General features: G+C 42.3%; 1 protein-coding gene across 1 annotated transcript in view; it reads right to left on the bottom strand.

Annotated features, from left to right (window-relative positions):
* Positions 1-15,649, bottom strand: part of ADAMTS18 (ADAM metallopeptidase with thrombospondin type 1 motif 18) — a 194,379-nt gene that overhangs the window by 4,779 nt on the left and 173,951 nt on the right. The window contains exons 17-20 of the mRNA XM_020964912.2: positions 13,904-14,108; positions 10,678-10,863; positions 9,773-9,985; positions 6,849-6,996 (exon numbers count right to left, since the gene is read on the bottom strand). Of these exons, the coding sequence (XP_020820571.2) occupies positions 6,849-6,996; positions 9,773-9,985; positions 10,678-10,863; positions 13,904-14,108 (752 nt within the window). The remainder of the gene's footprint in view (positions 1-6,848; positions 6,997-9,772; positions 9,986-10,677; positions 10,864-13,903; positions 14,109-15,649) is intronic.

Raw genomic sequence — 15,649 nt, 5'->3', positions numbered from 1 at the left:
TTTTAAGGGAGGAGAAAACATGGGCGTGTTCATAGACAACAGGGAAGCAGCCAGTTGAGAGGGAGAAATTGAAAATTAGTGAGGGAGTAGGGATGATAGAAGGGGCAGCCTACTGGAGAAAGTAGAATGGAATGGGATCAAGGAAACATGTAAAATGGTTTGCCTTGGCAAGGAGAAGGGCAACTTCATTATGTAAGACAGGAGTGAAGGAGGAGATAATGAGAGAATGCATCTCAGTGATGTGAAATGAGGAGAGAAGAGGAAACTCTAAGTGAGTGACCTCAGTTTTTTTCCCATGAACTATAAGGTAAGATACTCAGTTGAGAGGGAGGGGAAAAGGGATGCTTGAGGGGGAATGAAAAAGTTTTAATAGCCACTAGGTAGAATAGTGAATTGATTAGAGGGGTGTGAAAGTATTCCCTTTCTTCAATGAAGGCCCAGTTGAGAGTATGTAACATAAATTTGTAATGGACTCAGTCAGCATGGTTTCCATGATTTTCTCTAACTCCATACAGGAATAAGTCAATAAAAGCAAAAGTGGTGTTTGGTAGGAAGAATTCAAGGTTTGGTCTTCATGGGCTAAGATCTTCCATAGGATAAGGGGGCAAAAGACTTGAGAGCTGAGAACAGTGTAGAGTTGAACTAGTTCATGAAGGGGTTGAAATGGGAAAGGGAGGAGACTGTAGCTATTGCAGGGGTGATGTCCTGGGAAAGAACTAAGGGGCTGAGGGAATGGAGGGTATAGTTAGCACAAAGAACAAGTTTAGGTGTTTTAAGGCAGAGGGAAAGAATAGAATTATAAAAGACTATGATGTGACAAGGATTTTTTATGAATATGAAAGTAAAATCTTGTGGGTGGTGACAAGATTAAGGGTTTAGCCATCTCTATGTTCAGCTGAGGCAGAGTAGAGGAATAGGTTATGGAAACTAAGTAGATTTAGGAGATGGGAAGTTAGTGTGTTTGTGGAAGAATCAACATGTTTATTGAAATTCTTTATGAGGATAGCAGTTGACGTAGAGAAAAAGATTGCAAGCCAGGCATTGAATTCATTGAGGAAGAAAGGAGAATGTCCTGGGAGTTGGTAGATAAAAGCTACTTGAACCTTGATTAGGTGATAAATTTGGATTGAATGAATATCAAAAGAAAAAAGATTTCTGAGTGATGTAAAAGCTGGAAACTCTTGTAGTAGCAATAAGGAACAAGGAGCATTCTACTCCAGTGGTGCACCCACCATGACCAGTGAGGTGGGAGTATGGGTGAAAGTGCAATCAGCATTCGAAACATATGCAGTGTCATCAGAAGGAAGCCGGGTCTCAGTGAGAGCCAGAAAATGGAAGAAGTGGCAACACAAAATGTTTTAAGATAAAAGCAAGTTTGTTAACTATGGACCAGGCATTCCAAAAAGCACAGTAGAAGGAGTAAGTAGATCTGGATTTGGGTCTAATATTGCTATCTAACTCATATATTTTGCTTTCTTTTTTCATGTTTTATGTCCTCTTCTCCATTTGATGGCCTAGAAGCTCCTTGAGAACAGAGGCCATATCTTATACACCTTTATATCCCCTATAATACAAGACATATAATAGAACCTGTCCTATTCTGATTTCAAAGTCAACATGTCTAAAATTGACCTCCCTCATCATCTTCCCCATCCCCCAATACTGGCACCTCCTCCTAATTTCCTTGTCTTCTTGATCAATGATAGCACCACATCACCATCTTCCCAGTCACACATGCTTGAAATCTCCGAGTTGTCATTGGTCCTCCCCTCTCTCTCACCAATCCCACTTCCCAACATCCCACCAGTTGCCTATTCCTCTAAATTCTACCCCCACATTATTCCTTACAGCCTTTCTACCCCCCAGTGACACCATCCTATTTCAGATTACCATCACCTCTTGCCTGGACTATCATTACAGCTTTTTCATGGTCTTCCTGACTCCAGTTTCTCCCCCTTCCATCTCTCCTTCACATACCCAGCAGGACCCATCACATTTACACATAGGTCAGTTCAAAACCTTCAAAGGCTTCCTATTAACCTCAAAGGGCTAGTTACCGTGAGAAAAGCAATCTGTACATTTTAAAGCACTTATGAGAATGGGAATTATTAGGGCAGAGCTGAGATGGCAGAGTGAAAGCAGTGACTTACTTGAGCTCTCCCCCAAACCCCTCCAAATACCTATAAAAAATGGCTCGAAACAAATTCTAAAGCAGCTGAACCCACAAAAAAGACAGAGTGAAGCAAATTTCCAGCCCAAGACAACATGGATGGTTGATCTAAAAGGTATATCGCACATGGTGGAGAGAGGAAAGCAGTGCAGCGTGGGCACGCAGGCCTCAGCAAACCTGGAGCAGGCCTCAGAGGGCTGAATCGTGGGCAGCTGTGGTGGTATCTGGACTCCTCAACCCAGGAACGCCAAAGACAAGTTAGAGGTCAGTGGGAAAAGTCTGTTTCTGCAGTGCTGGGGGTGGGGGGTGGGGATGGGGCCAATGACTCCAGTTCCCCAAGAGCGCAGAATGGTTGCTCCCTGAGCTTCCAGCCCACAGACTGAGGGGGAATTGAGTAGCTGATCAGAGGGGGATTGCAGGGATCTCTTTGCCAGTGCTGAGGCAGGAATCACTTGCTTTGCCCATTCTTGGATCTGGGTCACAGTTCTGGATGTTGGTCCTGGGGCAAGGAGGAGTGCTGGCGCGGTAGAGCTTGTAGTGACTGTGAAGAAGAAACCTTCCTCACAGTTCCATGACAGAAAGGAGTGCTTGTGGTCACTAACAGACCAGAGCACAGACCAGGAAAGGAGTAAACACCTTGCCCCTTATCATACCACCTTGGAAGAACCTACAAGCATCTCTGAAAACAGCTGTACAAACCCCTGAAGCTTGGGACAGTACATTCTCCACATTGGAAGCAGACCTTTACCTTAACAAAGAGTTTAAAACTTAAGTAATTGGCCAGGATCATGAGAAAGCAGCACAAAAAGAGTCAGACTATATTATCTTACTTTGGTGACAAAGAAGATCAAAATATACAACCAGAAGAAGACAACAAAGTCAAAGCCCTACATGCAAAACCTTCAAGAAAAATATGAATCAGTCCCAGGCCTTGGAAGTGCTCAAAAGAGATTTTGAGAGGCAAGTAAGAGAAGTAGAGAAAAAAACAGAAAGAGAAATGAGAGTGATGCACGAAAATCATGAAAAATAAGTCAACAGCTTGCTAAAGGAGACCCAAAGATACTGGAGAAAATAACATCTTAAAAAATAGCCTAACCGAAATGGCAAAAGAGGTCCAAAAAGCCAATGAGGAGAAGAATGCCCTAAAAAAAAAATTGGCCAAATGGAAAAGGAAGTCCAAAAGATTACTGAAGAAAATACTTCCTTAAAAATTAGAATAGAGCAATTGGAAGGCTTTATGAGAAATCAAGACACTGTAAAACAAATCCAAAAGAACTAAAAATTAGAAAACAATGTGAAATATCTCATTGGAAAAACAACTGACCTGGAAAATAGATCCAGGAGAGAGAATTTAAAAATTATTGGACTATCTGAAAGCCATGATCAAAAAAAGAGCCTAGACATCATCTTTCAAGAAATTATCAAGGAAAACTGCCCTGATATTTTAGAACCAGAGGGCAAAATAGAAATTGAAAGAATCCATAGATCTCCTCCTGAAAGAGATCCCTAAAGGAAAACTCCTAGGAATATTGTAGCCAAATTCCAGAGTTCCCAGGTCAAGGAGAAAATATTACAAGCTGCCAGAAAGAAACAATTCAAGTATTGTGGAAACACAATCAGGATAACACAAGATTTAGCAGCTTCTACATTAAAGACTGCAGGGCATGGAATATAATATTCTGGAGGGCAAAGGAGATAGGATTACAACCAAGAATCACCTACCCAGCAAAACTGAGTATAATCCTTCAGGGGAAAAAATGGTCATTCAGTGAAATAGAGGACTTTCAAGCATCTTGATGAAAAGACCAGAGCTGAATAGAAAATTTGACTTTCAAATACAAGACTCAAGTGGAACATGAAGAGGTAAACAGGAAAGAGAAATCATAAGAGACTTATTAAGGTTGAACTGTTTACATTCCTGCATGGAAAGACGATATTTAAAACTCATGAGACCTTTGTTAGTATTAGGGTAGTTGGAGGAAAAAAATTATATGTATGTAGATAGATAGATAGATAGATAGATAGATAGATAGATAGATAGATAGATAGACAGAGGGCACAGGGTGAGTTGAAGATGAAGGGGTCATATCTGGGGAATAAAATTAAGGGATGAGAGAGGATTATACTAGGTGAAGAAGAAAGGGAGAGGTAGAATGGGGTAAATTATCTCACAAAAAAAACAGAAAAGAAAAGTCTCTTACAGTGGAGAGGAAGCAGGGGAAGGTGAGAGGGAATGAGTGAATCTTATTCTCATAGGATTCAACTTATGGAGGGAATAACATACACATTCAATTGGGTATGGAAATCTGTCTTACCCTACAAGAAAATAGGGGGAGAAGGGGACAAAAGAGCAGGGGGATGATAGAGAGGAGGGAAGACTGGGAAAGGGGGTAATCTGAGGAGGGACAGGGTGAAAAGAAAGAATAGAATAAATGGGAGGGCAGGATAGGATTAAGGGAAATAGAGTTAGCTTTTCACAACATGTCTACTATGGAAGTGTTTTGCATAACTACACATGTATAATCAGGGTGGGTGGGGAGGTAGGAAGGGAGAAAATTTGGAACCCAAAGTTTAAAAACATGTTAAAAAAATGTTTTCACATGCAACTGGGAAATAAGAAATACAGGAAATGGGGTACAGAAGTCTATCCTGCCCTACAGGAAAATAAAAGGGGAAGGGGATAAGAGAAGGTGGAGAGAGATAGAAGAGAGGGCGGACTAGGGGAAGGGATATTCAGAATGCGTGCCATCTTGGGGTGGGGGGAGGGACGAGATGGGGAGAAAATTTGGAACTCAAAATCTTGTGGAAGTAAATGTTGAAAACTAAAAACAAATAAATTTATATTTAAAAAAATAAAAAAGAGAATGGGAATTATTATTGTTCAAAATCTAAATCTGGCATTCAAAGTCCTTTATAACTTTGTACCTTCTGACTTTTCAGTCTTATCTCACCTTGGCTCACTGCCTTGTATTCTCTGCTCCAATCAAATTGGACTACTAGCCACTGTTACCTGTTCTTGCTCTGCCCTTTCCCTTTCTCAACTATCCCCCTTGCCTGGAATCCCCATCCCTCTTCCTTTCCACGTATTAACCTCACACCTGTTCTTCCAGCCCAGCTCAGGTGCCACCACAGAGGAGGGGACTCAAGGCTCCCAGAAACTTTGTCTGATCCTCATAGATACAAATGACATCTCCTTTCTCATCTCTCAGACTGTTCTGATTGTGCTTCTCTGCATTGGGAGAACTGAAGATATGGCATAAAATGACAGAGAGATAAAAACTGGGAAAGTTTATTTAGTCTGGAGAAGAGAAGATGTGCAGGGGCACATGACAGCTGCCTTCAAATATTGCAAGGCAGCCCCAATGCAGAACAAGGACTAGCCTGGTTTGGTTTGACCTTAGTGGAAAGAATAGCAGCAATGAATGGAAGTCGGGGAAAGACAGATTCTGGTTCCAGAATCTATCCAGAACTGTCCAGGACTCTGCGTTGTGCTGGTGTCATAGCAGATAGGGAGCTGGGTCTGAGGTCAGGGAGACCCAAGTTCAAATCCCATCTCAATCACTTACTAGCTGTGTGACCTTGGGAGAGTTACTTCACCTCTTTTTCTCTCAATTTCCTGAACTGTAAAATGGGGATAAAAATAGCACCCACATCCCAGGGTTGGTATGAGGATGAAATGAGATTTCTGTAAAGCATAACACTATGTACTATGTAGCGTAGCACTAGTACACTGTAGGTGCTATCATTATTGTTATCATCATTATCACTATGATTATCATCATTGGACTAGGCGGCCTGCATGGATAGTGAGCACCTCAGCATTGGAAGTTTTTAAGCAGAACTTTAAGAGCCACTCGTTTGATATGTCACAAATAGGGTGTATATGCAGATACAGATTGGCCCAGATGACACCAAAAGTACTTCCCAAACCTGAGGTCTGTGATTATCATAACTTATTTATTCATTCATTAAACAAGGACTTTAAGTGCCTACTACATGGCAGGTGCTATGGTAGGTACCTGGAGTACAAAGACATTACTGAGCTTAATAAAAGCTTGTTAGGTGAGTGACAAAACAGTAGTCTCTGTGCTCAGGGAGCTTACATTCAATCATAACTCTATAATTTATGTTCTATTTCTTTTTGCTGTTTGTCCTTTGTTTTTGAAAAGGACTATGACATCAGGGACATGATGCCATGACATGCAAGTGAAGTGGATTTAAGTAAGGGAGGGCTGTACAAAGTCATCTGCCTCACTTTCTCCTCCAGAGCCAACTAGGTCTAGTGGCCAGGTATGGATCAGCACAATTGGAGATGGCCCAGAATGCAGTGGGGGACTTGGCCTTTACAAGTTTTAGTTTTCATACTAGAATATGTGAATAGTAGAATACTAGAATATTTTAAACCCTCAGTTTTCATACTAGAATAGTTACTTCTGTGTTGTTGTATTTATAAGATCTGTAAAGGCAGAGTTGAGGTCTACTTTATTTTTATACCCCCTAGACTGCCTACCACAGGGCTCCACACGTACAATATGTGCTTAATGTCTGATGAATGAAGAAGGGGAAAAGTTTAAATAGGTTAACGAAGTTCTACTACATGTTTATACTAATCAAATTATCCTGAGAAATATTTTCTTCTAAAATGAACAAGACTCAATTCAAATGCAGGGTTTGTTACCTCTTTTCATAGGCAAAGGGCAAAAATTTGTGTTACAGGCTCTGACTGCTGATGGCTTTTGGTGAATTAGACAACTAGCCGTAGGCCGACCTTGCTGGAGACACTGCACTGTTCGGGTCTGTAGGCCACCTCCACATGTCACTGTGCACTGCAGGGGGGAAAACCACAGAGTCAGAAGAAGTTAAATCATGGTCTCTTGGATGATTATCAAGAGGAGAATGATAAGGAAAAGGAGATGAAGAAGAGGAGGAGAAGGAGGAGGAGAAGAAAAAAAGAAGGATGAGGAGGAAGAGAAAGAAGAGAAAGTGGAAAAAAGGAGGAGAAGCAGTAGAAGGAAGAGTAGGAGAAGAAATTTCTGGAATGCTGAAAACATTGAAGCTGAAAAGGTCCGCAGAAGATACAATGTTAGAGCTGAAAGGGCACTGCTGTGGGCCATCATGCTGGTAGAAACAAGGAGACTTGAGTTAACTTCCCCAACTCCTTCAACACTAGCCAGGACTGTTGCAGGCAAAGAAGTTATGGCACAAACTCAGGGCAGTTTGAATTAACTTTGTCCTCAGATGAGTTGATTTGGGACCTAGCGGTGTTGGCCCTTTGGGCAAGTAGGATATGAAGGCTCTAAGATTTGGGCAATGAGCTCTGGAGACTCCAGAGAATTTCCTTGTTCTTTGCTCTTAACCTTCTAGCCAGGGCTTTTATCTACTTTTATCTTCTTGTGACCTGCTTTTTAATTGCCTAGGAAATTGCTTTTACCTGAGGGCAGTTGAATTTGTTTTTTTATTAAATAGACTGTTTATTTAAACCCTAAGGCTCTGATCTAGCCATCATTTGAGACATTAAACCAAGAGCAGGACAGGTCCTTAGAACATGGAGTGTTAGTAACGGTAGGACCTTTAGAACACAAAACATAACGTTTTAGAGCTGGAAAGAGAGTTCTCAAAACAAACTGTTAGAGCGTTAAGGGCTTTTAGAATAGAAATTTATAATCTAGAATATAAATAGGTAGGACCTTAGGGATCATCCTGTCCAACCCCTTCATTTTATAGAGAAGCTGGGGTGCCAAGAGGGGAAGTTACTTGCCTAATGTCAGGTCTTACTTATTTTTGTACCCCCCAGAGTGGCCTAGTACATTGCTTTTCCCATCATATCATTAGGCTATAGTCCTGCTCAAAAGACGGTCTCTTGAAGGACTAAGAGGTGAAGAGGAAGGAGAAAGAGGAGGAGGAGGATAAATAAGGATATATTTATATGACAAGTTTTATAATAGCTATGCATATCTGTCCCATTACTCTTGTTTCAAATAGAGAATGTTTTTCAAAGATTTATGATCAATTACACAAGTAGCATAGCATAACAAAAGAACACTGGATTTGGATTCAGAAAAACTGGATTAAAATCCTAGTCCTGTTCCTTATCAATTATATAACCCCAGGCAAGTCATTTTTCTCTGAGTTGCAATTTCTCCATCAGTAAGATGAGGCGATTGGACTAGACCGCTTCCGTCTATTCTAACCCTAAATGAAAGGCTCAAATGTTAAATGTCTTGGCCAAATGCAATGTGTTTGCTGTCTAGAGGGATATAACTTATAGATGCTAAGCAGCACCAAAGTTGTTTTCAGGAATGTAGACAGAACTGCAGGCCACAACTAGTAATTAATCACATGGGATTAAAAAATTCCAGGTAATCTGTGCACATGCAACAGCCTGACTCCTCACTGAGAAAATAACAGGGGTCCCCTGAAGCTGAGTAGGTGATGAGATGCCCAGACCATGAGCTATCATTTTCAACCACAGCAGCACCTTCTACCAAGAGCCACAGGCATCCCTGAGAAGGCCTTCCACAAATGTCTATGGCTGGAGGCCTCAGTGTCCAACTAGAGGCCTTACTTTATGCCTGGACAACAGGAGGTAGCTCTAAGTCTGTCTCCTCTTTATTCCAATGCAGGGGTTAAACCAGGTGTTCTCTGACCTTCTTTTCTTCTAGCAACCCATTAGCCCTGGCCTGGGAATCAAGAGAACTGGTGCTGAAGACTGGATTTGCTACTCACCACCTGTGTGACCATGAGCAAGTCAATTCCACTGTTTAGGTCTCAGGGTCCCATTTATAAAATGAGGCAGATGGGTTAGAGCAGGGGTCCTTAGCCCTTTTTGGACCATAGACTGCTTTGGCAGTCTGATGAAGTCTATGGCCGCTTCTCAGAAGAATGTTTTTAAATAATTGAAAGAAATGTTAAAGGCTAGTGAAAATAAGGATGTATTTTTCCCCATCCAAGTTTACAGACCACCTGAAACCTAGCAGTAGACTACTCATGGATTAAGAACCGCTGGATTAGATCATCTCTAAGAGCCCTTCTAATGGTGTATGAGAACCTCATCACAGCTCTACTTGGTGTGCTTTGCACACTATAGACCCTTAATAAATGTTTGTTATATTGAATTGAATAGCTCTTTCTGATATAGGCCTCTCTCCCAGCTGTCCCCAGTCCATGGCTATATAGCCTGCCCCATCAAGCTGCTCTATGGTCAGTGTAACCATTTCTGAGAGAGGAATTCTGATCATTCTGAGATAGAAGGAAGGAATCCTTTGACAGGCTTCTAATAGTCCTTTGCTCTAAGCTGAAGGACTAGTTTAACTGAGACAGCCTGAAGAGGTGAAAAATCTCTAGACTGGCAGTTAAGAGAAGAGGCTTTGAGTCCTAGTTCTGTCATTAATTTACTATATTACCTTCTAGGAGTCTCATCCTCTCTCTGGGCTTCATCCATAAAATGGGAATAGCAATACTTATTGATTCAAAGCTGGGATTCAGTCCTACATCTATCTTTTAACATGAAATTCCTTACCCTTCCTGTTCCACCATGCTGCCCCTCCAACCAGCATATATGCAAGCATAATGTACCATTAGACATGGAAAAAGGTGACCTACCTGTTGCCAAGGGGAAGAATACCATCGGGCTACCAGTGTGGGCCTAAGGGCCAGAGGGCAAGCTCCTTGGTGACAGGCCTCCTCCAGGTCTACCTCTGGTTTCTTGATGTGACGACATCTGCGCTCTGGAAAAGTCATCAGTTTTCCCGGCAGGTCTTTCTCGCTGCACTGGACCATCCTCTTCTTTATGCCTGGACCACAAGATGTTGAGCACTAGAAGACAAGAGTAGGTGGTGAGAAAATGACACTCCTGTTCAATGCTACTGATTTCCCCAACAAATTGGGATGATTTGGTTTCATCAGGTGTTTGCACAACTCAAAGAGGGGAGATTTAGAGAACATTCTGCATGAAGCCTTTCCTGACTCCCCCCCCCCACTACCAGCTACTAGTATCCTGCCCTCCAAACTACCTTGCATTTATCTAATCACATTGTATATATTGATCTTTGAGTACGTTACATGTATGTTGTGTACGCTTATTTTTACATAAAATGAATGAATCATAGAAGATGGAATGTCTGAGCTAGATAGCATTCTAGAAAAAAGGTAAGCCAACCTTGTCATTTTTCAGATAAGGAAACAGGTTTTAAGAAAGGAGGTAACTTGTTCAGTCAAATGGCATTAGCAAGTAGCATATCTGCGGCTAAAACCCAGGTCTCCTAAATTCCAGCCCAGTTTACTTCTCACTTTAACTTTACTCTATGACATGAGGTACAGTAGAATATATAAGCAGATATTGTAATAGCAAATGTAGGATTAGCATGACCCCAATCACTGTTAGATAAGATAGAACAGCTGCCTGTCACTTATTGGGCCAGGAAAGAAGGGAGTTGGCATGGAGACGTCTAGCCCATGGGATGTTTGTAAGTCTTCCCTGGAAATCAAAAGCAAGCCCAAGATCCTACCTCACTCCAAGAGGAAACCACCCACTGAAGCCGGTCATTCCTGGGGCAGCGGCCTAATACACAGCCCTCATGAGCTTCTGGCTTGGGGGATGAGTCACACATGTTATCTGGTAGGACATCACCTCTGGCAGGGCTTTGACAATAGATTTCCCGCTTCTTCACCCCTCGCCCACAGGTCTTGGAACACTTGGGAGAGAGAGAAATGCACCTCAGACTGAGGCTTTAGTGTGGATGTCACAGTATACGTGCCCCCCTCAAACCCCAAATAAATTAAGAACTCCACCCCCAACAAAAGTCTCTTATTCAACAAATTCAATGCTTCTAACAGAATCATTGGGCGGGGGGGGGGAGGAGAATGTAACTCATTTTCTCTTGACTGAGATTTAATATCAACATTTCCAAGGATTCGTGATCTCAAGACAATAGGAAAGCCAGCCCTAGAATCTAGTTCTTCTGCTCTCAGTCCAGAGCTTTGGCCTTTATATCATGCAGTCACTAGATTCAGTGTCCATGGGAAATGGCTGGGAAACACTTCTGAGACCTTGTGATTTAAAAAAAAAATTGACCATTTTGAGACTAAAACAGGGATATCCTTAACAAGGCCAAATCATCAGACATCAGTGAGTGTGGATAAGAGGGCATGGGGAGGATTTCTCAGCCCACTCTGAGAGCTCCTGCAGCTTTGTCTCCTGACTTTCCCCCATGGGAATGAGAAGAATTCAAATCAAGGGATTCCTTAGGGCAGGGACAGTCCATGTTGGTATCTGCTTGCTGGCAAGAGGCCAACAGAAAGTTTTTCCAATTTTAGGTTTTCTTTCCTGGAGCACAAACCATAGTCCTGTCAGTGAATGGACCCTTGGCTAAGGAGTTAGGATACCTAGTCTCCAGAACTAACTCTGCCATTTATCAGCTGTGTGACCTTGGCTAAATCCCTTGCCTGCTTTGAGGCCTCAGCATCCTCCTCTATAAATTGAGATCTACGGACTAAATGATATCTAAGGTCCTTCCCAGTTCTTCATAATCTATATTCTGTCATGCTGTGTTTTGTAATTAATGACTGGCATTTCTACAGCTCATAAGTGGTAAAGTGTTCAAAGCACTTGCCATCCATCACAGCTTGACCCTTCCTTCTCCTGTATTGGTGGCCTTTTCAGGGACCGTCCGGCATGCCTAGAATGCTGTCTCTCCTCATTTCTTCCTCCTACCTCTCCCAACTTCCTTTAAGACTCAGCTCAAATCCCGCCTTCTGTAAGATACCTTTCCAGTCACTTCATCTCCCTCCTCACCTACAACTAGAGCCTTCTCTCTAGGACTCTGAGATTATCTTCCATTGACACTGTATATATTTCTTTATGCACAATTTTTTGCACATCACTTCCCCCTTTAGAATGTGAGTCACTTGAAAGTAAGGGTTTCCTTTGCCTTTTGTTGTATACCCAGGCCTTGACACAGTGCTTTCCACACAGTAAGCTCTTAATAAATGCTTGTTGACTGGATTTGACTATGCTCTATTTCTTAAGGTTTCTTCCTACTCTGACAGTCTATGAGATTTAATAAGTCAAGAAGGAATAGGTCAATAATAATTCTCTGATTTCCTGGACTTTCAAAAGAATGCCTTCATTTCCAATACTATAACCTGATGCTGCATCAAAACATAACATGTACGTAGTTTAATTTTATTGAAATATTCACAGGCCCTATAGAGTTTGGCTTAATGCCAACCATCATGTAGCAGAATTGGCCCACTTTATACTATATACCACTGTGGGACCCTAGATACACCTGAGGTGAGCTGGTATAATGAAAGGTGTTCTAGACTGTTAGGCAATCTGTGTTCTGTTCACGGCCCTGTCACTGATACACTGTCTGACCTCAAGAAAGCTCTTACCTTCTCTGGGCCTCAGCTTTCTCCTGTGTAAAGGGAGCAGGACTAAGGATTCATTGTGGTACAGCAGAAAGAACACTGGTTCTGGGGTCAGCGGACATGGGTTCAAATACTGCCTCTCATACTTATTACCTTTGTTTCCTTGGGGAAGTCACTTAACTTCCCTGGGCCTCTATTTCCCTCATCTCTACAATGAGAGGGTTGGACTACATGGTCTGTGAAGTCCCTTTTAGATCTATGATTTTATGACCAGAAGATCTCCAAGGTCCTTTCCAGATCAAACAGTATATGCTTTAAGAAGCAGACGTGGGAAGTTCCTTCCCTCCTCTCACTGACTGCGGGTGATCAGAAAGGACTGTCGATCCCTGATGTAGCTCCTCTTTGAATTGGGGGCTGGGGCGTCATCCATACTGCCTGCTCGGGGTTAGTGAGCCCCCTGTTCCTGACCTTTTCCCCCCTGAGTCCTCAGAAACATCAAAAAGCCTCATAAACTGGCTGCTGAGTCCAGACTAGATACCTCCTCTTGCCTCCGACAAGCAGCAACCTGATATACCACCAGCCCCCGCCTCACCTTCCCCAAGGTCACCTTCCATGGAACTTCCTGTATAAGCTGAAGGACTCTCACTGAATCACAGAATTTAGCACTAGAAAGACCGTATAGGCTATCTTGTTCAACTCTTTCATTTCACAAATGAAGAACTTGATCCTCAGAGAGAAGATACGATTTACTCAAGAGCCAATCATCATTAGTGAGTAACGGAGCTGAGATCCAAAGCCTGATCCCTCCACTCATCCCAAATCCACTTCTCTGTCAATACGATGGTGCCTTGCCATAGAATGTAAGAGCTGGGAGGAATATTAGAACATAGGCTAGCACAGCCGGAAGAGACCCCAAACTCTCCCTTACTTGGAGGAATAAAAGATCCCTAACAGGTGGCCTTCTAGTCAATCAATCAATTTCAGTTTTGTCTTTGTATATAGAGCTTGGTGCTTATTACATGATAATGATGATGATGGTGATGATGATGATGATGATGATGACAATGAGGACCACTCTCTTCTCCAGTCAAGTCAGTCAGTCAGTCAGTCAACTAGCATTAAGTACCTACTATGTTTCAGGCACCGCATTACACACTAGAGATACAAAGAAAGGCCAAAAATAGGTCAAATATCCTTCAACTGTTTATCATATGTACTAATTTTGAGCCCTCATCATGCTCCTATTCTCCTTTGGATATGTCGATTCCTTCCCAAAAAGAGGTACCCAAAGCTGGACACAATTCTTTCTTCCCTCTTTCCTTACAGTCTCCTTTTGGAGGCAACAAATGCTTTATTTCTTACCTGAGACCAGGGCCCAGGGCTCCATTCTGGGGGACAGGCATGGTTATTGCAGGCTTGGATCTGGGATGGCGTGCTCACTGGGCATCGAGAATGTACTACAATCTCTTCCTTTTGGAAACTTCTTTTTTGGACACACTGAACAAGCCGGCTTTGCTGGCCTCCCCCACAGGACTGGCTGCAGGAACTCCATTCACCTGGGGCCCAACTTTCAATCAAAAAAGGCATTTGGGTATTACGAAATGGAATCTATGAGAATTCCAACAAAACTCCCTTAATACAAAAACTTAATTAATTCAACAAATACCTATGACCAGAAAAGGAAGTGATCCAGGCATGTAGCAATAGCAAGTATGAACAAAGTGTTACAATGGCACCCAACAAATATTGCAAGATCCAGGGGAAGACCACTAAAAGACTGAGTGGATTCTCTACAGCAGTAATTCTTAACTTGTAGCTGGTGAACTTCTTATGAAAATGTACTTCTATTCTGTATACCTGTATATAATATCTTGTCTAATAGAATGTAAATTCCTTGAGGTCAGTGACTGTCTTATTTTCGTCTTTGTATGTCAAGGCGCAGCACAGTGTCTGACCTACAGTAAGTGCTTAACAAATCCTTGCTGGTTGACTGAACAAATCTAGGGACTCCTCCATGACATTTATCAGCCCAGAAAAAGGAACAAGGAAGGCAGATGTTGGAGGCCTTGCTAGCAAGGCCTAAAGGAAAAGGGAGCAAGGGATTGGGAGACATGGGTTCAAATTCCATCTCTGTCACTTTTAGGTATGTGTGTGACCTTGGACAAGGCACTTAGGCAGAGCTATGTCTTTTCAGTATTCCCGATGAATCGCAGAGCTGGAGGGATTGCAGAGGTCATCTTAGACTAACCAAGTATACTCTCAAATACGTAAAGACCCTGGAGGAGGTCTGGCTGATGTTGTGTTCCCAAAGTGCACACTGTTCTCAAAGTAAACAACTTTTATCACCCTAATATAAAGAACCTCTACTCAAGTCCTCCTCTGTTGCCTTGCCATGATTGTGACCCTGGTTCTCAAAAGCTATGTCAGTGGATCCTCTGTTTCCTCATCTGTAAGATAAGGTGGTTGGACTACATGACCTTTAAGGTCACTTCAAAATCCATGAGCCTGCAGTTCAAAGGTCAATTTACAGTCACACCTGAATTGTGGGATCAAAACTCAAAAAGGGGAGAAGGTGAGGACATCGCCATGGTGATGGATTGGGATAATGATGAGACTGAAGTCATGGAGAGGATGAAAAATGGGCTCAGGAAGCATACTACAGAAAGAGAGATGGCAGGGAGAGTTTAATCAGGGAAATTTCAAACTAAGATCGTGAAGGTGTCACAATTATGAATGATGGTGAGACTAAGGTGTGGCTACTCCTGTGTATGACTGAGGTAGAGAAATGAGTTCATTGAGAGAGAGAGAGAGAGAGAGAGAGAGAGAGAGAGAGAGAGAGAGAGAATGAGAGAGAGAGAGAGAAAGGAGGGAGAGGAGCAGCAGCAGTGGGGAGGTGAAGTTGAGCCTTGAAGGAAGATTAGGGTAGAAACAGTGCTACTAAGACCTGGAGTCAGAAGACCTGGGATTGAATGTGTGATCTCAGACATGTCACTTCAGTTTCTTCCTCTATAAAATTCGGGGTTTGGACTTGCTGCTCTTTAAAAAAAAAACAAAGCAACAAAAACCCAACCTTATGAAGTCACCCAGCTATAGGAATTTTTAAATGAC

Source organism: Phascolarctos cinereus, unplaced genomic scaffold (genome assembly GCF_003287225.1).
Source record: "Phascolarctos cinereus isolate Bilbo 61053 unplaced genomic scaffold, phaCin_HiC Scaffold_2;HRSCAF=192, whole genome shotgun sequence".
Taxonomy (NCBI): domain Eukaryota; kingdom Metazoa; phylum Chordata; class Mammalia; order Diprotodontia; family Phascolarctidae; genus Phascolarctos; species Phascolarctos cinereus.
This window is presented reverse-complemented; position numbering and strand designations above follow the sequence as displayed.